The 25,003-nt window shown below is 43.4% G+C and overlaps 2 protein-coding genes across 3 annotated transcripts in view; both read right to left on the minus strand.

The window, feature by feature from the left end:
- LOC133114325 (synaptic vesicle membrane protein VAT-1 homolog) overlaps positions 1-10,767 on the minus strand; it is a 37,890-nt gene extending 27,123 nt beyond the window's left edge. For both annotated transcript variants that reach the window (XR_009705545.1, XM_061223611.1), the window contains exons 1-2: positions 10,107-10,767; positions 2,901-3,108 (exon numbers count right to left, since the gene is read on the minus strand). Coding sequence is in view for 1 of the 2 variants with exons in the window: in XM_061223611.1 (XP_061079595.1) it covers positions 2,901-3,108; positions 10,107-10,529 (631 nt within the window). In the remaining variant the exon portion in view is untranslated. The remainder of the gene's footprint in view (positions 1-2,900; positions 3,109-10,106) is intronic.
- Positions 10,768-20,056: 9,289 nt separating this feature from the next.
- On the minus strand, positions 20,057-24,891 carry LOC133114318 (tripartite motif-containing protein 16-like). Its single transcript, XM_061223605.1, has 6 exons — positions 24,285-24,891; positions 22,360-22,455; positions 21,923-22,156; positions 21,619-21,778; positions 20,917-20,967; positions 20,057-20,583 (listed from the first exon to the last, which is right to left on the minus strand). Exons 1-6 carry the CDS (start codon positions 24,873-24,875, stop codon positions 20,057-20,059), a joined length of 1,659 nt encoding a protein of 552 aa, XP_061079589.1. The 5' UTR covers positions 24,876-24,891.
- Between the last annotated feature and the right edge of the window lie 112 nt (positions 24,892-25,003).

The following is a 25,003-nucleotide window of genomic DNA, read 5'->3' on the forward strand; positions in this document are numbered from 1 at the left end:
TACAGTACCAGGCGCAACCTCCCAGCTAACTGGACACCTGTGGGAAAACATCTCCATTCAAACTTATTTTGTGTCAGCCATTTTGTCATCATGACTATGACTCTGCATGGCTGCAGCTGAGCATGCTCATAACAGCAAGAAGAAGATAAACGTGTCTATTGGGTCGAGCAGGAGATTTGCTGCGAATCAGCTTCTAGCCTGCTAAGCAGCTCCGATTATACACAGCACTCAAGTTTCCCTTGGCTTTATACACAGCTAAACCCAAAGTAGTACAGCACTTTGGACAACCATCTTAATACAAGGCTGCACTCTAGATACAAAATTACATTAGACAGCCAATCCACCCAATGTGATTTCAAGGCAAGAATAGAACTACCTTGATGGATTTCTGAAACCGAATCTACCATTGATGCATTTTTTATAATGAGCCGATAGCACAATAAGTTATAAGTATTGACTTAAAATAATGAACTAAATTTATTCTACCCAATAAAAAATATATTGAGTGCAAGGCCTAGACAATGAGGACAACATGTCTCTATAGCATATACTGATAATATTGCATGTTGGTTGAACAGATTTTTTTTCTTTGCACACACATAATGTACTAGGCAACCTGCAAAAAAATTAAATGCTATCCTGTGAATCAAACAACTGCACCAATCAATAAGGCTTGTAGAAACAAATAAAAACCAGGACGAAGCCCCTTTATGTAGATAAACAGCTTGCTTTGCAGTTGGCAAATACTAATACCACATAAATAAAATACAATTTTGACTAAATAAAATGGGCCAGGAAATAAACTAAATGTTTCATTTGCAAAAAATCGAAAATGTAAGACTCTTAAACGGCCAGGGAAAACTTGCAGCAAGAGGGACACATCCATCAGCCCAGAATGGCCAGCATCCGTCATGTGTGCTGAGATAAATCAATAAAAGAGCTTAACCTGCCATCGCAAAGGCAGACGCTCAGCTGCCCCACTCCCATAATCCTAAGCAACGTCCGGACAGCTGGATGGGGGCAATACTGGGCGTCCCAGTCTAGTAAGGGGAGTGGAGAGGTCTCCTTCAGGTACAGGAAGAATGCGTAAGCGGGTGATAAACTGCGACGGACCTTCATGGCATGTTTTTCTCTGACGCACAGCAAACTTTTCAAGGGCAAATCCACCTACCTGCGGCCCTGGATGACCAATCCTCCTGCCCACACTGGCTGCAGCGGATTGCTCATTCACTCCCACACACACACACACACACACACACACACACACACACACACACACACACACACACACACACACAGAGACACACAGAGACACACAGAGACACACACACACACACACACAGACACACACACGTACATACATACACACACACACACACACACACACACACAAACAACAACAACAACAACAACATATAACATAAACACACACAGAACATAGAACATAAACACAGACACACACACAACATATAACAAACATGCACACACACATGGCAACATACAACAAACACTACAAACACACACACGCACACACAGGTGCGCACACGCGTGCCCACAGATGCACAACAACATATAACATTAACACCAACATGCACAAACATACAGAAACGCACTCACACACACACAACGTGTAAAGCAAACACCAACATGGACAAACAAAGACACACACATACACACACACACAAACTCTCTCTCTTTCTCTCACACACACAAAAACAAAAACAAGACACACACACACACACACACACACAGACAAACAAAATCACACATAGGCAAACACACTGCCATTCAGTCCATACTGGGTCAGGTGTCTGAGGGAGGATCAGTTCAGTCCAGTCAGAAAATTAACAGGAATTACATTTATACATTTCAGATTTTTTTCTCCATTTTCTCCCAATTTGATTACCCTATCTATTCCAATTACCCGTATTGACTGTCTAGGATACACTGTCTACAACCCCGTGCACTGGCGTTCACGAGGAGGTTCATTGATCCGGAGGACGACACGCCTTCCACCAGCCGTCTCGCGACCATCTCGCCTCCGTGATTCAGCAGTATACGCCGATGCTACGGACCCGGTCCAGCCCCTCCCCCCCCACCCTCGCGACCATGATTCAGCTGTATACGCCGATGCTACGGACCCGGTCCAGCCCCTCCCCCCCCTCCCCCCCCACCCTCGCGACCATGATTCAGCTGTATACGCCGATGCTACGGACCCGGTCCAGCCCCTCCCCCCCCTCCCCCCCCGCCCTCGCGACCATGATTCAGCTGTATACGCGGATGCTACGGACCCGGTCCAGCCCCTCCCCCCCCACCCTCGCGACCATGATTCAGCAGTATACGCCGATGCTACGGACCCGGTCCAGCCCCTCCCCCCCCTCCCGACCATGATTCAGCTGTATACGCCGATGCTACGGACCCGGTCCAGCCCCTCCCCCCCCTCCCCCCCCACCCTTGCGACCATGATTCAGCAGTATACGCCGATGCTACGGACCCGGTCCAGCCCCTCCCCCCCCGCCCCCCCACCCCCCCACCCCCCCACACTCGCAACCATGATTCAGCTGTATACGCCGATGCTACGGACCCGGTCCAGAATTGCATGTCAAGCTCCCAGCCTACCCGTCCAACCTTCCCTCCAGTTTACCCGGCTCAATAAATCCCTTCCACTCCACCGTAGCCGATTGTTGCAAGAATATTGTATGCAGGTCTAACCCCACGCTGCAGTGTATACAGGTTTTCATGTTTTTGTTCCCCAACTGCACCTAGTGCAGACCATTCAGGAACTGAATTTGAGGGCCCTGCCTTTGGCTTTGAGAGATTATATATATACATGCAGGTGTAGAAAAGGACAGTCTCTTTAATCAGTCTCGATAAGAGGCTAAACTCCCCACTCCCCCTACCTGCAGCCATATGGACCAGCACGCTCTGGTTGGGCCGCAGGTTGCCCATGTCGAACAGTATCATGTAGGCTGTGATGTAGTTGACAGGCAGGGCAGCGGCCTCCTCGAAGCCCATCCCCTCCGGCATGAGGAAAGTGTGGTTGGCCGCCACCGTCACCACCTCCTGCCACATCCCGAACCGGTTTAACACGAACACCTTGTCACCCACCTGTAAGAGAGGACACAGGACATCACAGTTTAATTCAAAACAAGCCTGGAATACAGCAGACCAGCAAACCTCAGGGTTACAGGCTGACAGGTGGTGTTTGGGATGGTCAACCTAATGGCGTTTGGGCTGGTCAACCTAACGGCGTTTGGGCTGGTCAACCTAAAGGCATTTGGGTTGGTCAACCTAACATTGTTTGGACTGGTCAACCTAACGTTGTTTGGGCTGGTCAACCTAACCGTGCTTGGACTGGTCAACCTTACGGTGTTTGTACTGGCCAATCTAAAGCCGTTCGTACTGGTCAACCTAATGCAGTTAGCAAACATAAGTAGTATATCAACTAGAGAAGTAGCAACTGATTACAACTTCGAAATCAAGCTCTTTACCACCGATGCAAAAAGGATTAATGCAAAACAAACGGTTTTCAGTGAAAAAAGTCCCTGAGCACTAATACCAAGAGCGCTAAAGATGAAGTCACATTCAGAAAACAAAAATACAGGACAAAATGGCAATTGCAAAAGTGTCCAAAGATAGCCAGTCACTGAAAAGGTTATGATGGGAAAGATTCAAGTTAATGAGATTGCCTCGGGTTTGATTATTAGCTGGTTTAAACAATCATTTACAGCTACAAAATAAAAGAAGTCTATAAAAATGCAGAGTTGGAACCGTTCTAATAAGTAAAGGATTCAAATTCTTCAAATAGCTGCTTTTTTGTTTTTTTAACATCACCTTCATTTCTGAATGCTCTCAATGACCTCCATTCCAAATGAATTTGTACCACAGCAACATTACCAAGCTGAAGGTCTGAAAGTGGTCTACACAACAGGTCTGCTTGTTACTAACAAGCATCAGATCCGACCTCTCGAACAGGCAAGCAGTTCATTTTGTTTAATTAAAATCCGTCAGCTAAGTAGGTAGGCCTTGCCTATCGCGGCTTTCATTTTACATCTAATTAAAGGTCATGCAGCAGATTGCATTGCTGGTTGTTAGACGGGCAATCAAGCACTGCGAAAGGTCATATGCCAGCCGCATGCAGTAAACTTTATGAGAGGCAAGGCGATCCTGTGTCAAAATCAAATTGGACACATGATCTAGGGACCTGCCGATGGTTGCTATAAGGATCCAGTTAGAATCCAAAAAACAAGCTCAGAATGTACAGCCCTTTATGTCATGTTTATGGTGGAAACGTATGACACCGAGCAAATTGACCACGCCACCGGCATATCAGCAGGTGGACTGTGAAGCGCCGTGTGAAGACGCGATACTGAGATGCAAAGATTGAATGAAAGGATGCAAGAATAGCCCACTGTTCACGTTGTGGCGGAAGCAGGAGGCTCGTTTCTCCAGAGATTCGGGTAACAGCCAAGCTCCAACGATGAGGTTCCAGAGCTGCAGTAACCAGAATAATTCAGCAGGAACCAATATGGCTTCTCCACAATTTCCCCCATTGGGGTTTTACTATACTGTACACTGCCATATGATATTAAAATATAAATCTGCTCACACTTTGATACTCAATGGTGCCTACACCAGGTCGTGTTCTGGCTCATGGTGGCAGAATGAGCTTCCCACTGCAGTCAGGACAGCGGAAAGCCTGCCCATTGTGTAATGTAGACTGAAGTCACACCTCTTCAGCCTGCATCATGGCTACTCTGATCCCGGTCAGATAGCCTTCCCTGCTGTAAGACCCAGAGATGCCAGCTTGAAAATTCAGCTGGTAAAGCCGGTCATAAAGTGCTCTAACCGAATATGAGCGGTCAACAAGCATGGCCAAACAGGTCATGAAGCTAGTAGCTTGTCCGGTCGGTTTCAAAACATAGCTTGAGGTTTTTTTTTAGGTTTTTTAGGTCCTGGCATAATGCCAGAAGTCCAATTGTTTAAAGATTATCTGTCTTGTTGCATTTATGGTTGACTCGGTTAGCATGACATTATTGATTATAACCAGGCCTCTAGGTGACATGAGACTTTTGTATTCCAGAGACTAACACTCATATTCAATCAGCAGGTTGCAGGTATTGCGCTCTTGGTAGCAGTCGTATGCTACATGACAATGTACCAGTACTAGTTTGTTTTATGGTATAAATGAAGTTTTTCTGGAACAGTTTGACATTTGTGTACTATTTTCTCTTGACTTTTGATTGCATGAATAGGACAATTGCTTTTACAATTAGATTTTTGGCTTTGATACAATCATGTCAAATTGATTTTAGCCTTTGTGCCTATGGATTTGGCCTTCTGAAATTTTGGCTTGGCTAAGGTCTAAGTGGCCCTGCCCAGAAAATGATTACATTTGAAAACTGAACAGCAAACTGTAAACTTCCTGTCCAGTAGCAGACCGTTGAGGAAACAGGAAACAGTGCAACCTCCACGATCTGAAGCTTCTTCCTGTTGTGTTTTTAGCCCTCACTGTAGGGTGAGGCAGCCCTTGCTGCTCTTCCTGTTGTGTTTTTAGATCTCATTGCGGGGTGAGGCAGTCCTTTCTCCTCTTCCTCATTGCAGAGATAATAGGACATCCACTCACAGGAAGCCCTGACAAGCTCTTCCCCGCAAAATATACAAGCCAAACTTTCTCTTCCTCGCGAACAACACAAAGCTGAACTTTTTTTAATGGGTGGAAAAACAGGGTAATGCCTGTCCACTCCGGTTACAGGCCGATGCCCTGCTTTTCTCTCCGTTTATTTTCCCCTTCCCTCTGTCCACCTCTCCCTCTTTCACAATCTCTCTCCCTCGATGTCTCTATTTTATGGGGCAGGTGGGGGAGGGGGGCTTGCCGCATTGGTGATGATGGGCAGCAGGGGCTTCATTTTTAGGTCTTGGTTTTCTGTTCTGGATTTTATTTTATCATTTGGTTATGTTTTTACTTTGAGTGTGGGGAGTGATAGCCGCTTGCCGTTTGAAATGCTTTCTATCTGAGGACATTCAAAGTGTTATTGGTGGTTCTCAGGTCTACAGTGTGTCTAAAAAAGGCAGCTTTAAATCCAAAATCTCCCCCCTCATTGTGTCTACACACAATCAGGGCACTCAGTGTATAATTGTGGATATGGACCGGATCGATCATTGACAGGCAGGAGTTCTGCAGGGCATTAGTCGAACTAGATGACTCATGGATCACATTTTGTCGACATCGGCTGATATTTTTTGCGGACGTCACACAGGCTGAGATCACTGAGACCCGTCGAACACAACTTACAGAGCTACGGAGCCGGCCTAGCGTAGCTACAGGGCCTAACACAGCTACAGGGCCCGTCTAACACAGCTACAGGGCCCCTCTAACACAGCTACAGGGCCTATCTAACACAGCTAATAGAGCCGGCCTAACGTAGCTACAGGGTCTATCTAACACAGCTAATAGAGCCCACCTAACACAGCTACAGGGCCTCTCTAACACAGCTACAGAGCCTCTCTAACACAGCTACAGGGCCTATCTAACACAGCTACAGGGCCTCTCTAACACAGCTACAGGGCCTCTCTAACACAGCTACAGGGCCTCTCTAACACAGCTACAGGGCCCCTCTAACACAGCTACAGGGTCTAATACAGCTACAGCCTTGACTGGCTGGCTAGTTAAGCCAAGCTCATACTAGGATTATCCTAGGCCTGGCCTGCTGGTCCCCTGCTTGTGAAAGCCACTCAAGGAAAAATCCCCCTACCTACAGGGCTCCAAACCAACTTTTTTCCAAGAAGCACAAGAGCTCCTGAGTTTGGAGCAGACAAAAGCGTTCCAATTAGTGAAGAGTAAAAATGCTCTTACTCTAGGGGCACTCTAGGGGCAAACCAATCACAGTGCACCAACCACAGCACACTAATACCTGCACCAACCCACAGCGGACCAATAACTGCAAAAACCCAGCACACCAATGACTGTGGACCAACCACAGCACACCAATACCTGCACCAACGGCAGCACAGCCACAGCACACCAAAAACAGTGCACTCCAGCAGAGTCGACAGACGAATTCCAGCACCGATACAGACCAGATAACATGCGTGCGCCTCTGAGGAAGGGCAGCAGCACGCATTAAGCGGTGCGTCGATACGGTACGGAGGCATGCGCTGGTAATGCGAGCGAGCCCAGCGGGAAAGAGAAGATGGCACCGCGCCATCCGAACCACTGTATGGCCAGCTGTCAGAATACACACACAGAGAATGCGTTCCTCCTCTCCTCCTGCTCTCCTCCTCCTCCCCTCCAGAAAGGGGGGAGAGCGGGGGAACGGAAATACCATACTGACAATGTGGGACAGAGGAATATAATTGAGAACATATGGGCCAGACCAGACCCTAAACGAACCTAAAAAAAAGAACCTACTGCATTCTGGAACCCAGGGTCTAAAAAAAAGTGCTGATGTTAAACTTAGGCACTGTGCCCCCCCCCGGGCACAGCTTTTGGAAATTTCCCCCCCCCCCTCCATTTCCTCCTTGCACTTGGTCAAGAGTTCATTTGGGGTAATGTTGCTGCAGTACTAACAGGCTTTCCAGTAGACATTCAGCACCCAATATAAATGATTCCACTCACTACTGGTTCCACAGTCGTTTTCCCATAAATTACACCCTTCACCTGCATTGCAGTTGGCTGGAAACCCCATTTCACAAATACTGCTTTCACCCGTATGCGATTAGTACGGGGACAAATGACATGTTATGCCTACAGAGATGTTTTCAGTATTTGAGTTCAAGTTACTCGCTGAAAGAGGGGCAATGCACATCTAAATGTTCACACGTCTCCACCCCACTATAGGCGCCAATATTAGATTACAATACATTTTATTTAGCTGACGCTTTTACCAAATTACGGTTACGGTTTACCGAATTACGGTTGATTTGACAGGAGCAGGAGACAATCCCACCATGGAGCACTGTGGGGTTAAAGGGCCTTACTCAAGGGCCCAACAGCTGTGCGGATCTTATTGTATCTACACCGCCAACCTTGGGAGGCCCAGGCATGCACCTTAACCACAAGGCTACAAGCTGCCCCCATATTAAAGTACAGTGCCCCAATATTAAAGTACAGTGACATACGCAGGTGTTGGGACTTAACTATTTATCTGAAGATTATTTGATCAGACAAGACAGTGTAATCCTTCTCTACACTTGGCATGTTTGATTTTATATTTGATACGTTAACAATGTGTGGTGTAGGTTACCATTCAAAGATAGAGACTGGTGACCACTATTCTAAGCTACAACCTATGGCATGCACACTGGTTCACCTTGCATCATATGATAAGGCAGGTCCTTGTTTTCATTTTTACCCTAATTTAGCACACCTGGCTCTACTAATTAGCAGCTCAATAAAATCTGTCGCTGTTGAATGAGGTGTACTTTGTTCGGGTTGGAGTAAAAAACGAACAGATAAGCCTCGAACAGGGTTGGGCAGCCCGAGGACAAGGCAATACATAGTCAAAGAATGGAGTTGATAAACAACGTGATATTTCATCAGATTATTAGTAATATGAAAAGTCACGAAAGAATACTGATAACACAAAATAACACTTTCCAAAATCCAATGATATACACTGTAGCATATACCTTCTACTTTACTGTAGCCTATCGTTAGGGAAGCCACAAAAATGAACATTTATTTTACAAATGACTAAAATGCAGTGGTTATTTTTAATTAAATTATATGTTTTCGTGTAGCGCATGTTATACCTTACAGTCACGCACCCAGTCGCTGCTGGCCTGTAAGTGTTAACAGACATTGACAGGCTAAGCAAATTCACCCGACACCCCGGTAAACTGAAAGGGTGTCTACCTGGTGTCTCGTTTTACGACGAATGCTGCAGCGTGTATGCGGCTCTATGTGTGTGCACAACGGTTGCCAGCCATAGCAAACTATCAGAAAAAGGCAAGTGGCGAACATACATGCATGAGTCATCCAACAGTTTTCCAGCTCTGAGTGGGAGAGTATGTCACAGGTTTACATATAGATGCACTATTTTATGCTCATTTTAGTAGTGTGCTTTAGTTAAGCTGTTGGTCGTTGGTCGAGTTGACATAAGTAGTACGTCTTAACTGGAGCCATATTTCAATTACAGTCAAAGGGATGTTGATGTTGATGACGTGGATGTTGCAGTAAGAAACTGAAGATTACCATTAGGTCGATGGCTGTCAAATTCAGTGGGCGTTTTCCTTTCACAATACTAAGTTGTTGACGAAGATAAAACTGAAATTTAAACCTCGCTGCGCGCCTCGCCCTATTCGCTTGCTGCGAAGGGACTCTCCAGTAACAAAGGCAATGCCACCGTGCTGCATTTGCACTTTTACACCATTAATATAGGCTACAGTTAGTAGGCTAGTCAAAAAACAACAACATTTGCATTGGGTCTCATTTGAATCAATTACATTTTTAAAGAGCGGGGGAAAATTATTATTATTATTTTTTTTTTTTGGCAACCAAGAAAAAACTTGGTAACCCAACTGTCAATCGAACCTGCACAGAAATACATTTTACGTGCGCATAGCGGAGGCAGACAAGGACACCGGCTTCCTATAGCCAATGAGATTCATAAGTCAGCAATCCTCTCCAAATCTGGTCGAACTCACTGGTTTGAAATTAAATTCACCGTTTGCAACCTAACGCAATTCCATTCTTAATTCACAAAAGGCGTTTATACCCATTATATCTATAAACCAAAACATCGTAGACTACAAATATTGTCTTAGCGAACAAAACCAGTCAGAGAGGACCTTTGAAATATCGCAAGCACGTAGTTTATTATTCAATCGGTATCTCGTTATTGTACTGCACAATGTAAAGTGGATTTTCTGGTAACCAACTTGACTGTGCCATTAGGCCAAAACTGTGAGAAAACGATTAGTTGGGGAAAAATATCTGAAAAACGGTCACCATCAGTCATGACAGGCTATTCCATTTTCAGTGTAGCAGAGCACACGGGCTCACGCAGATAAACAAAAAAGTATCCGAATATGCAGGCTAAATGAAGATACAACAGATGAACAAGCAATTCGGGAAAGTAAAAGGAAGGAAATGATGCACTCACTTTTCTGTCTGTTACTTCTTCTCCCACAGCCTCAATCACTCCGGAGCACTCCATTCCGGGCGTGACGGGTGGAGATGGCAGGCGGTCGTACAACCCCTGTCTTCCCAACAGATCTGCAAAGTTAAGTCCGCACGCCTTGACTCGCACCACGACCTCTCCATTCTTCGGAGCCGGCTTGCCCTTCTTCACCTGCAACTTGACTTTATCATAGCCTCCATGGCCGGAGAGTACCAAGGACCGGTAGGTGAAAACCTCCTCCTCGGGAGGCTTATCTGCTGCTGTCGCCGTAGCCGATGCAGCCGGAGCTTCGGTGGTCGACTTGGACTCCGGTTTAGATTCAGTTTTAGGCTGTTCGCTTGTTTTGGTTTCTTGCTTCTGATCCTCAGCTTTCTGCTCCTGAGCAGGTGCGTCTTCGCCAGACATCGTAATCGCTGCTGATCGCTGGAACGCAAATGTGCGACGGTTCTTTAGATTTCTGGTGTTGGTTTTCTTAAATGGGTATCTTTGAGAAAACTGAACGCGTTCTGTGTCTCGCTACGGCAGATGAAATGAAAACTTATGTGCAGAAACGAAATGCCAGAGCAACACGCGACACAGGACTGCGCAGGTTCCCGGAGATGGGAGGAAAAACCTTAGCGGCGTTCAGCTGCTCTGAGATTGACAGCTCCGCGGTGTAGCCCAACCACTGGGAGCTGGATGGGAGGGGTAGAAAGGGGAGCGGTGGGGAGGGGGAGGGGAAGGGGAGGAGGGAGGAGAGCTCCAAATAAATTAAGAGGAACGAAGTTGCTGCTGAGAAAGTTGAATAATAGCGCATTTTAAAAGCCATAGCACCCGAGTTAACCTACGGCTGCACCGAGAAAACGTCGAAATCACGCGCGCCACATTTAAACTAGAATTGTGCTGGATACATTTGGTAATAACTAATATGCAACTAGCCAAGTATCTAATTTTAATTGCCGTAATTTTCTCTCATTACAATCCAGAGATAGCAGTACAATACAATAATGAATATTGAATACAGGATATATATATATATATATATATATATATATATATATATATAAGGGTGGGAGAAAGTCATACACCTATAGGAACACAAAAAAATAGAGCTACCATACCATGATGTCTGAGCTAAGCTATTCCTTTAGTTTTCTTGTGAAGAGGAAAACCTGAATAATTAAAACCTGTCAGTGATTGACAGCTAATTGTATTTTTGGTATTATGATCCCCCATTTCCCCATCACTAGCATTTCAGTTTGCTGCAGAATTATCAAAATTTTGCAATCCCTTTTTACAAACCATATTCCACTACCTCTGAGTAAATCTTTCCAGAAATGTATCATTCAGAAATTTATGATCCAGACACCACAAGATCAAGATTACAGAATTTGGAATTTTTCTCTTTGAATAAGCCTCTATCTTGCCATCTGTTGGACAAATAATGTCACAGCATTTTGCCAAGCTGATAAGACTAGAGGAAAAATGGAAAGTTGGTTTATGTTATGTTTGCTCATTGCCCTGCATAAGTAAATAAAACGGCGCTTAACTTATAAACCATTCTGCAATCAAGGTCTCACCGGACAACTGAAATGACCCGAAGCACAAAACTAAAAATGTTCAAAGTCCTTCAGAACATGCAACCCCAGTGTCTTTTGATGGTGCTTTCTGTCAGCAAACCCGACAGACGCTCTTCTCCAGAGCGACGAACAGTTGATTAGACTAAGCGGGAGAGGGCCTTGGGCCTTGCCTACAGGCTGCTCATTTTCCCTCTACGCACAATCCCCATGCACATCGTTCCTGCTGTGTTTCTCAACACGTCTAATGGTTTTCTGGGGAGCTTCTACCGCTTGAGAATGAGGATCTAGCTGTAGTTGTTGTGGTGTGCCCCTGGTTGTCAGGGCTCCAGACAGTGACTCGCGTCCTTGTGAGACTGAGAGAATGTCACGCATGGCCTTGGCTTTTGGTCCACAACCCCTGGTGTAAAAGCTATGGCCAGCTTGAAATGGCCAGCTACCAGCTTTTTCAAAACATAGCTTGAGCTGGTCAAACCATGTTGAGTATGGAGCTGGTCTGAACTGGTCAACCAGCTACCAGCTGTTTCAAAACATAGCTTGAGCTGGTCAAACCATGTTGAGTATGGAGCTGGTCTGAACTGCCCAACCAGCTGCCAGCTTTTTCATAACATAGCTTGCGCTGGTTAAACCATGTTGAGTATGGAACTGGTCTGAACTGGCCGACCAGCTACCAGCTGTTTCAAAACCTAAGCTGAGCTCTTTTTTTTTCAGCAGGGAAATGACATCACGGATCATATCTGCAAATTCTCCTAATTTGTGTGACCGGTGCCCTTTGGGAACGCTTCTTCTCTTGTTACTGTGCTTTGCTGATCTTATGTCCCAATCAGGGTGGCATAGTCGACCCATATAGCCTCCAGCAGGGCAAGCCTTATAGCAAGGCTGAAATTGGTCCCCTGTGAGTGAAAAACTGGAATATCCATGTTCTCTCTATCTCTCTGCAGCTGTAAACAATGTTTTAATGACATATGCTCAGATGTGAGGAGTTAATGTAGTCCTAAGAACATTTGTGTAAACAGGACCATTCCATAGAAATGGCATCAATTGTTCACTGTCTATTGCCTACAACACCACAGGAAAACATTGCTTCAAATGAAACTTGAAGTGTTTACAAATAATGAATGTCACGCATGATTTAGATTTAGAGAAGGAGCAAATCTGAACTCACTAGCAAATTTAATTTGTCCGGATTTGAAACACACCGCTTCAAGGTGTTATCCCTTGACTATGGAGGAACATGTTCTTATTACTTTGGTTCTTGTTGGTTCTATACATTTTAGCAAGTCACTGGAGTCTTGTGTGTGTGTATCCAGAAATCCTGTGTCTTTGGTAAAAAAGTCTCTGCATTGCCCGGCCTGGTTAACCAGTTAGGTTCTGTTCCAAGCAGTACATAACATGTCAAGCTGATGACCAAGCACAGATCTTTCTATATGGGAAAACACCCAGGCCCCTGAGAGGGAATGGGAGTTTGTGAATGAGCAAACCTCACTATAGCCAACTCTGTGGCGAAATGGTCAGTGTCGATCCCTGATGCTCAGTTCATTATTATAGTAATATTTTCTAAAGAGTTCTCTCTGCTAGCATCATGCTAATTGACAGTGCTTACCTTGGCTAACACTCTTACATTGTCGCGGCAAACACCGACACAGAGGAAAGATTCAGCAGCACCCAGAACAGGGGAAAACCAGAAGCACACCCGAACGGAGGTGTTGGAGGGGCACTTTGCACATCTGTCTGACCTACCTGTGCGTGGAGCCACAGGGACCAGGCGGCGTCAGCCTCGTCTGCAGTGTCCTCCACAATGCGATGCTCCTCTCCATGACGGCAGGGGTGGTCATCCACAGCCTCACCCGGATTGGAGTCAGATGGACCAGCTGGAAGGTCAACGAGAGATGTCCTAGCGAACCAGAATTATTAAGTGAAGTGTCTGATTTAATGAAAGTTTCAAAAGTTACAAAAACTTGCAAATGGTAGCTTTTTTCTGAAAAATGGGAGACATTTTGTCCATTAGACTTATTATTGTTTACATTACATTATTGGCATTTGGCAGACGCTCTTATCCAGAACAAAGTACAGTTGATTAGACTAAGCAGGAGACAATCCTCCCCTGGAGCAATGCAGGGTTAAGGGCCTTGCTCAGGGGCCCAACAGCTGTGCAGATCTTATTGTGGCTACACCGAGATTAGAACCACCGATCTTGCATGGCCCAGTCATTTACCTTAACCACTACGCTACAGGCCGCCCTGATTATTGTCTATTGTCCATTGTCCTTTATATATTGAGGCATTAGTCAATAAGACTGCATTACACTTACGCATTAACAGTGTAAGTGTATGAATAAATACTTGGAGCTTAAGCCATAAGGGAGTATTGTAAAGTTCAGTAATGACAGGTGTGGCTTGTTGACTTTATGGTGAAATGCAAAGCAGCAGTTGAAACATTTTGAAGAATTTATTTTATAATATGTAAACAGTAAATACTATTACTAATGCATATTGCAGATGTGCGTATTTCCCCCCAACACAGCAGTATATCAGTATCTTAGTTATACATTTGTAGTGGCCTTCGCCTTTTAAAATCCATCCTGAATTTCCAGTGGGATAAAATTATTCAGATTTTTGCTATCAACATTATTTAGTGCCTACCTTTTATTTTTATTTTATTTTTATTTTAAAAGCAAAACCAACATTTGAACTTGATTAAAGGTAGGATTGGATGACCAAATCTGAATCCCAATCCAAATGATCAAAATCTCGATAGGTTCATGTAAACAGATGGTGAATTGATGCTTCTCGAGCTGTATTATAAATTGAGTGGGTTGGAAAATACATACTGTACAAACATAGGAAATTGGATGTTATTTCTACATGAGATCAAGGCTACTGGCAACAGGACAATGTGTCAGGCTAAGTGATGGAAGAGAAGAAAAACACGTTCCAAAAGGTGTGCAATGTAGATAAGAGCTGATGAATCTTCACGAGACACGCAAATGCTAAATACCAGAATATTCCATTCATTAAAGGCTCTTTATAATCTTGCTACTGTTGGCATTTGGCATATGGTTGAACATACAATTAGGAATGCAAGTGTGGTTATTGATTTGCCAGGTGAGATGTAACTGGGGTGGTTCCTAGGCAACAATATTTTCCAGAGAAGAAATGACAAAATCACAAATCTGTTTGCATTTAAAACTATTTGCAACAAAGTCCAATATCTTTTTTTATTTTCTCACATCCTTGTACAATACTGAGTCATTTTGCAATGACACACATTTTTACTTGGAGATTTTCTTGGAGACAATTGTAACACATTTTGCTCCAACATGTTTAACTCAATGATGTTTATGCTAGAGCTATGCTATATTTGTCTGATACAAATACTAGTAATCTAGACATCATCTACAATATCACAGAATGTGTGTGTTAATGTCAAATACAAGGAATGCCACTGTTACAACCTACCCCAGTAATGGGTGAGTTATAACACTAGCTGGGGACGGATGTAGCAGGAACAAAATATTTGCTAAAATCAGACCCATACTATAATAGTTACACAATCACTTGTGCATAGACCATTATTTTATATCAAACTAATTAAAAGTAAAGATCATCATTTGAAAACAAAATCAGTATTTTTTTTTTATCATGTCGCACTTTACAAAAGTATTGTCACGGTGTAGCCGTGCCCTATGGTGTAAGATGCACACTCGCATACACACACAATGCATGGCCACTTCCATTAATGATTAGATCAAGCCGGCTTGGAGGTGTCTGTGTTGTGGTGTTGGAGTAGTATGGCTGTTTCTGTCGGGAGACCCGCCAACCAAGAGTTAATGTTTTAGTATTTTCCCATCCTGGGTCAGTGTTAGAAAGAAAGTGTTTTAAAGAAAAAGACACAGACTAGTTTTGTACTGAATGTCTTTTTATTTATTGTTAAGTGTTTGGTAAAGACAACCAATTGTTTGTCACCTGTTCTCTGCTCTCACGCTCCTCTGTTTAGTCCCGGAACTGCCGAACCTGTACAGGAGGGTACCAGGTGTTTATGAAGGGGGGGTTCCCGGGGAAGGAGGGGTTGGAGGGGTGTTGAGTGGTAGTTCGGTGAGCAATGTTATTTAAATTGTCATTGTTGATCACAACATTGTTTAGATGTATTATAATGTTTTATAATGTCATTTGGAGTTGTGTGGATATGTTGTTGACCAGGTGTTAACCTCCCAGGGGATAATTGATTATTAATTACTAATCAACATTCTCTTAGTAGGACCCATGCGGATATAAGGGAAGAGGCTGGAGTTCTGGGGGGGGGGGGTTTCTGGTTCAGATGCTGCCGTAGTGGAAAGAGACCAGCCAGTGTGGAGAGCTGCAAGGGCCCAGGAGTAAAAGGGACATTGCCTAGTGCAGGGCTGACTTTTTCTTTGTTTGCCTGTTTTTTTTTTAGTTATTTTTTTCCTATTTAGTTTTCCTTTAGTTATTTTGTTTTATTTTGGCCGGGCCTGCACTGTACCTATTGCTGCATGGAATTGGTGTCCACTGTGTAAATAAAAGCACCTGGACTGCATATCTGGATTTGTCTCGGTTTTTGGGCCTCAACCACCCGGAACCAACCTCACAAGTATATTTTTCAAATAAAATAAATTATGCTTTTTAGTGAGAGAATATGCCTGCCTGACTAACCATGTACTGCTTTAGTGTGTTTACTGGGACACCCACTTCTGCTTTCCTCTTCCCTTGCCTTGGCATGCTGAGAAACAGATTAATGCCAAAAACAATGAGTTTGAAAAATAAGTAAGTGTCACAACCATCCCCATCCCGGGCATCCATCCATCCATCCATCCATCCATCATCTGAACCTGCTTATCCTGATCAGGGTCGCAGGGGGGCTGGAGCCTATCCCAGCATACATTGGGCGAAAGGCAGGAATACACCCTGGACAGGTCACCAGTCTATCACAGGGCACACACACCATTCACTCACACACTCACACACTCATACACTCATACCTACGGGCAATTTAGACTCTCCAATCAGCCTAACGTGCATGTCTTTGGACTGTGGGAGGAAACCGGAGTACCCGGAGGAAACCCACGCAGACACGGGGAGAACATGCAAACTCCGCACAGAGAGGCCCCGGCCGACGGGGATTCGAACCCAGGACCTCCTTGCTGTGAGGCGGCAGTGCTACCCACTGCACCATCCGTGCCGCCCCATCCCGGGCAGCCATTACCTATTTTGGCATGTGGTTTTGAAGCATCTCACTTGACAAGGAAAATTGCTTGTTACTGCCATGGACGTTAAATAGTTTTACCGACAATATTGTGACTATTATACAAAAAATAGATGAGATGAGAATTATTACTTTTGTACCTCAGAATTATTACTTTTGTACCTCAAAATTATAGGAAGATTTTGGTGGCAATTATGCCTGCTAAATGTAGTGCAACCAGTTAATGCTTAATGAGGTGAAATGAGTAAATAAATGAAACAATAATCTGTAATTCCCTTTTTTCTGATATGACATTTTGTCTAAAGATCTGAAACCATTCAGTGTGAAAAAACATGCTATAGTAGAGGAAATCAGGAAGGGGGCAAATACTTTTTTCAGGGCGCTGTATGCACATACCAGCACTCACACAGCTGAGAATTGTACAGCAGGAAGTGAAGCCGTGATAAATAGCAGTATCCTTCCTGTCTCCCTGCTCACCCTGCTGTACTGGTCGCCTGGGCAGGGGAAGGCCTGGGTCTGTAGGCGACACCCAGAGGAAGGGTCTGTTTATAACCCCCATTCTACTGCACCGCTCCGGTATACAGCACACATTGTTGCCACTTCCCAGTGCTGTCCGACCTGCTAAGTGAGTATGACGTTTGGCCAAGTTCCAGCTGTTGCACATGGCACAAACGTATCGGCCGTACAGTGCAGTCTGTAAGTATTTGGACCGTGACACTTTTTCGTTGTTGTTGTTGTTGTTGTTTTGGCTCTATACTCCAGCGCCTAGGATCTAAATATAACAAAATGATTATGAGGTCAAAGTGGAGACTGTCGCCTTTATTGTGTGGGTATTTAAGTCCATATCGGGTGAACCATGTAGGAATAGCAACCCTTTTCATACATAGTCCCTGCGGGCAATTGGCTGCTCAGCTGTTTCTTGGCCAGCTGTGTGTCTGCATCATTAGTTCATGCCAATAAAAGGTCTACGGTTGATTCTATGGATGAATCATGCATTTGGAGTCTGTTGCTGTTGTCTCTGTACATGAGGACCAATGAAGTGTCAATGCCAGTAAAGCAAGCCATCAAGGGTTGGAAAATCTGAATGAATTGATCAGAGACAGCCAAACACTGGGTGTGTCAATATCAACTGTTTGATGTATTGCCAAGATGCAAGAATCTGCTGGTGAGTTCAGCAATAGCAAGCAACCTGGTAGACCACTGCAGTGGATGACCAAGGAATAAATTCAATTGTGAAGAACTGTCGACGAGGGCAGGAATGCTCTCCAGCATGTATGTATAGACATGGCAATGACTAAAGAGAAGACTACACTAGGATGACCTCATAGAGTTTACTGCAAGATTTTACGCAGTTATCCAGCTAACTCAGTAATTCTGAAATGGTGAAATACTCCCAAGAACAGCCAGGCTACAGTTTACTGAATAGTACAAACATTTCTGAAACAAACTCTTATGGACAGATGAGATGAGTACTAAAGAGACCATATTTGTCTTTAAAAAAAATAAAAAAATAAAAAATAAAATAATAATAATAATTATTATTATTATTATTATTATTATTATTATTATTATTATTATTATTATTATTATTATTATTATTATTCAGTCCTGCAATACCAGTGTCCCAAGGGAATGACAATAAGGATCTACTGAATTGTGATATCAGACTGCTGAATTGTGATACTGGTAGACTGAATTCTGAGTATGTTTCTATGGGAGATGTTCAAATGATGTGCCCAATACATGTTGCCAAAGCACACTGTATGCAAACCATCACATGTCTGCATTTTCTATGGGTTTCACAGCCGTTCTTTATTAGTTTGAGTGACAAAAAGGAGACATCAACACAAGAAAATAACTTGTCAGCAAGACACGATGATGAGGGGGTCACCTAAATAGAATACCTGACTGGTATGCATAAAAGGTACATATGGTATGCCATATGTATGCACACTGTATATACTTTTGTTGCAAGACTAGTTCCCTGGCTATGGATATGAGCTTAATTTCTGGGAGCATACTACCTTTTAATTATTGGAAACAGGAAAAGGTCAGAAATGTAATTTGGATCTCTTACACGATTACGAAAACTGCTCTATGTTTGCTCCGACAGTGGTCACATGGCCTTTAGTTCAACAGGGGACAAACCATTGGAGGAACTATATCTAAACCACACCCCTTTCATCCTGTGTTTCTCTGGAAACATACCCTGGAAAGAAATGGCTCGAAGCAAGTGTGCGATCAGAAGCCCTTTCTCATGTGACTTGTTCTGCAAAAGGCAACTAAAGCATATAAGATGTCGCACCCTCAGTGAGTACTTTATTAGGTATGTATTACACTTATTTTTTAGACTTCTACTGCTGTAGTCTATCCACTTAGAGATTATGATGCGTTGTGTGTTCAGAGATGCTCTTCTGTTGTAATGTGTGGTTATTTGTTATTGTCACCTTCCTGTCAGCTGTGACCAGTCTGGCCATTCTCCTCTGACGTCTCTCATTAACAAGCTGAAGTCTCTTTTAAAATCTATGGATCTTTTTGCGATCCGGAAGCCAAAACAAAAATAGAGTCAACACAATTTGTTCTTCTTATCCTCCACATTGTGCTTATATGACTGTGTGTGATGTAAACTTCTGAATGGCTTTTGCAGACTGGCAGAAGCAGAGGTAATTTGTGGTAAACTGCACAAGGATTCCTAATACATGAATCACTCCAACATTTAGAACACAAAAACCCTAGAAATTCTGTTACTTGGCTTTTGTGGAATTAGGTGTCCAAATGTATTGTCTTAGCGTCACCTGTGACATTCAAATATGACTGCTGGAAGCTGCTGGAAATTACTGGGAACTACCTTTGACAGAATACCAGTAACCAGCTGCCCCCAGCTGGTTAGTCACAAGTTTTTATTGAATAAAAAAAAAAAACAATAAGAAAGTAACAAAATATATAGGATAGATGTTTTTGCCATTGTAATGATACATCAAGAGGTACTTCCATTTTATACTGAAATCAGCTTGTGAACTGTGTAAAATGTGTTTCTCTGTGGTAGAGGTGTAGAGGTGTGCACCTCATCAGACCCTCAATCTTTTATGTTTTATTTACTTCTCCTCTCTTTCTCCCTGCAGTGTTTTTCTCTCACACTGGTTACAGCTGGTCTCATCAAAGATCACACAGTTTTATAGAATTATCAAAATTAACCCAGTACCCAGGATAGAGGGGCTGAGTGAATGTGGTCTGGACTCTGTGCAGGAGGGATATTGTGTCAGAGACGCTGTAGAAGGACAGAGTTCCTGCCCTGTGATCCAGGTACACTCCTATTCTGGAGGAGGGGGGGACAGGGATTTCAGTCCTAACTTTATTGTGCCTGAAAAAGTATCCAGAGCCAGTGTTGTACAAACTCCAGGACAGATTATTATTTCCCAGACCACACTGATGACCCTGTCCTTCTTTCCTGCTGATGTGTTTATATGACACGGCTATACAAACCCCACACCCGCTCCACTCAGCCTCCCAGTAACAGCGTCCAGACAGACCCTCTCTGCACAGGACTTGTGCCGTGGCATTAAATCTCTCTGGATGATCAGGATATGACTGGATCTTTCTCACACAGGTCACCACTCTGTTACCCTCAGACAGACGCAGGTTTTTATACGCTGTGTTGGGGTCCAGTGTGAGCTGACAGGAATCTGATAGAGGAGAAAGTTTAGATTTAATATGAGGACAGGTAAGGTCTGTCTATAATTCATTATTTTCTCCATACATACTGTCAGTGTACAGCATGATTTAATTTATTTCTCCACATGTGTGTACAGTATGCATGTGTGTTCATGATTGTTTCAGAGGAAATGCACAATGATTGAATAGGAGAAGTTATGATAAATGGTTTTAATGAAAGTGTCATGCATTTTTACTTGTTTTAGGGTACATTTTAAGCACGATACCTGATTAAAAAGACATTGTATGTGTGTGTGTGTGTGTGTGTGTGTGGGCCAGCTCAGAGTTTCAGAGTGAGCACTCACACTGTAAGAAATCCTCTCTGGTCCTGGGCTCTACAGTAGGGACGTTTTTCACTGCAGACAGAGTGAGAGAAAAATGCACTTCATTGGTTTTGTGTGGAATAAAAGCTGGTTAAAATACAGTACTGTGCAAAACTGTGTATAACATTCTGTACAGATAAGATTCTTTCAAAATAATTAAATAAACGGTCCTAAATAAACGTACTATACATTTTACATTACATTTTATTAATTAGGCTGAATAGTTAAAAACTGAATCAAAGCAATGTTTTTTGCGACCACCCTGCAAAGTAAAACTGTATCACTCTGAGACAGCCAACGCTGTCCTGCAGTTCTATAGGACAATCAGCAGGGAGGTTGTTCCAAGCATGTTGGAGAACTTTCCACAGTTCTTCTGCAGAATTTGGTTGGCTCCTTGCTTCTGATCTCAAACAGTCTTGATCAAGTTTTTATGTAAAAAGTAGTCAATTGCTTACAGTAATATGTTGCTTTTTAAAATTAATTACAAAAATGTCTCTGTAAAATTAAATCTTTTGGAAAATGAATATTTGGAAATGATCTAAAATGTGCTCTTTTATACTAACACACAGAAAGAAAAATATATATATAATAAATATATATAAAAAATGATATATATAATAAAGTCTAGGGTGCCTTATGCTCCCACACAGGACTGTATATTTTGCTCATGAAAGTTTTTTCAACCTGATTGAGAAATTTTGACAAGTTCCCCCTTGCAGATGTCCTCCAGTCGCTCTTTCAGTTCAGAGACAGATTTCCTCACAGCCTCAAAAGACACATGTGGACTGACAGTGATGCTGGGTAAGTCTCCAGGTCCAGGAGGGGCACAGAGAGACTCACAGCTCTACAGACAGACAGACAGATAACAGTCTCAATACTACATATTGCTGTGCAGATGCCAGGAGCCAATCTTTATAAATTAGGAACGCACATCACCAAGTATGTACAATGTACATAATGCAGACTGTCAGAGAGCCAGTGATGTTACCTGGAGGAAATGGATGTGGTCCTCTGTGTGTGAAAGCTGCTCCAGCTCAGCATCTCTCCTCCTCAGCTCAGCAATCTCCTGCTCCAGTCGCTCCAGGAGTCCTTCAGCCCGACTCACTTCAGCCTTCTCCTGATCTCTGATCAGCTCTTTCACCTCAGAGCATCTTCTCTCAATGGAGCGGATCATCTCAGTAAAGATCCTCTCATTGTCATCCACTGCAACCTGTGCAGAGCGCTGTTAGGAGACAGAGAGAGAGAAGGGCTGAACAATTTAACTAGGACTTACAATCTTACTGGGACCCCAGACAGCCAGTGAGATTGGGCCCCACAGGGCTGGAACGTGGCCCAACACTGGGCTCCTCACTGACTGACTGGAGGAGAGCCCTGACTGAGCTCCAACATAGTCAGCTGTGGTGTTCTCCTCTGGTCAGTACCCACCTTGACTGACTGCACAGCCTGCCTCAGATCCTGCAGCTGCTTCTCTCTCTCCTGGATTCTCTGCTGGAACTTACTCTGTGTTACCCCCAGCTGCTTCTGTGGACACATTATTTTCATGTAACATGTGAACAAGGTACAGTATATCTTGTTTTCAACTACATTATCATATTCCAAATTAAACAGGACTATGACATGTTTGAACAGCACAGTGATGCAGTGTGTAGCATTGCCTCCACCACGGCAACAAGTTATTGTGTTTGAATCCTAGATGATGGTCTTTCTGTTTTTAGTTCTCTTTTTGTCCACATGGATTTCCTCTTCGTACTCTGTTTTTCTCCCACAGTCCAAAGACATGCAGGTTAGACTAACTGGAGAGTCTAAACTACATTAGGTAGATAAATAAAAATAAATCCAGTCTGTCTCTCTCCCTCTCACTCCTGTAGCTGAGTGGTGCATTGCATCAATGCCACTGTGTCCTTGTTTGTAGAATCTGATCTTCGGTTCATAGTGTTTACATTACATGTCCTGCATGTGACCTGTGTGCTTATATGTCCCTGCGGCTTGTATGGTGCTGAAGTGCACAGAGTAATTCAGGCAAGGTCGGCATGGCAACAGACAGATACCAACATGGAACCCAGTGAAGTTATGAACTCTGCAACAGTAACTGATGGTAAGACAGTGGAGAAGGGCTATCACTTAACCCTCCTATTATGTTTTGGGTCAATTTGAACCCTTTATTGTTTGACATCTCTTAAAAATCAGTTGATCTTGTTTCATATTGATACTCTATGATTTTTCAAACTTTATAATTTGGTGGGATTAAATGGTAAACATACTGCTACACTAAATCCTGTACCAACGTTGCATACAAATGTGTTGTGTGGGGTTCTCTTGACCCCTAAATGTTAGAAATTATACAACCATTTTTATTTTAATCTCAGATTTTTTTGTGGATGATTCTGGTGGATTTTTCATATTTATGGATAAAAGGCTAGTAATTTTGGAAACAATATGAACGTGGCAATTGTTGGGAGACAGACAAATTTGTGTATTGGACCACTTCACAAATGATAATGATCGCTATCAGTTTCAAGGTTCCCCTTCTGGGGATTTTCCACTGGACTCCAGGGGGGAGCGGGGCAAGGCCTCGCAACCATTAAGGATTTGAATGGCCCAATCCGAGGTGCTCGGGATAGGCGCAATTCCTTACCACCAATCAGAGGTTACACCTCGATTTGTAGACATATTTGAATATATGCAAATGTAATCCTTTAAAACACCCCAAACACCATAGCTCTTTGGAACATTTTCCTGATTGTAATAAACTTTCCTGTTTTCTAATGACGAACATCGGATCTGCTTCTTCCTGTGACAACGGTCATCTTACTGGTTCCTGGTAAAACTTTGTTTTACTAACACAACCAAGGTGGCAAACTATTTCTAATACAATAATTGTGTGTTTATCTGAACTATTGGTCTCAATTTTACCCCAGACATAAAAGAGGTCAAAAGATCTTAACATTATAGGAGTGTTAATATTTAATATTTCACTCTTGTGTTTTCTTCAGGGTCAAAAATGACCCGCCACAATAATTTTTTTCAACTTCAAATTTGATGAAGCAGTTTGTGATGAGTTACAGGCTTTTTCTTATTGCAAAATAGATTTGGGATTTTTAATTCAATTAAGCTGCTTTATTTTCGGAGTTTAGAGAAGTTGGATCATTTTTCACCCTTAGGACAAGGGGAAAATACAGAATGTTAAGACTACACAAGGGTTAAATGTAATGTGCATTTCTCATAGTTTTCATAAACATTTAAAAATGTGATTCATAAAAACATTCAAAATATTCCATAAAATACAATTGATAAGTCTGCAGGTTGTCACTACGATCACTGTAATTGTGGGTAAGAGCTCCAGTCCCTACCTGTTTCTCTGTCCATTCTGCTGCAGCTGAGACTGTATCATGGCCTCTGTGTTCATCCATCGTACACAGCAGACAGATACACTGCTGATCGGAACGACAGTAAACTTCCAGCAGTTTGTCATGATGAGAGCAGATCTTCTCCTGCAGGTTTCCAGTGGCTTTGACCAGTTTGTGCTTCTTAAAGGCAGGAGATTCATTGTGAGGCTGGAGGTGAGTTTCACAGAAAGAGGCCAGACACACCAGACAGGATTTAACGGCTTTGTGCTTTCTCCCAGTGCAGGAATCACACACCACATCTCCAGGTCCAGCATAGCAGTGAGCAGGAGGAACAGCTTGGAGTCCTGTCTTCTTCAGTTTCTCCACCACGTCAGCCAGTATGGTGTTTTTTCTTAAAACAGGCCTTGGGAAGAAAGTCTCTCTGCACTGGGGACAGCTGAAGACACCAGTATGATCATCCTGATCCCAGCAGCCCTTAATACAGCCCAAACAGTAACTGTGTCCACAGGGAATAGTCGCTGGATTTTTCAGTAGATCCAGACAGATCGAACAGCTGAACTGGTCTTGATCCACTGAGATACTGGCTTCAGCCATTCTGCCTCTCACACGGACAGAGAGTTTCTGTTTCTCTGAAACTGCGTGACAGAGAGAGAGGGGGAATTACTTCCTGGTTCTGCGCACAGCTGCAGGAGGTGTGGTGTTGGACTGAGGCCAAGCTGAGC

This window comes from Conger conger, chromosome 16, assembly GCF_963514075.1.
Source record: "Conger conger chromosome 16, fConCon1.1, whole genome shotgun sequence".
Classification (NCBI taxonomy): Eukaryota; Metazoa; Chordata; class Actinopteri; order Anguilliformes; family Congridae; genus Conger; species Conger conger.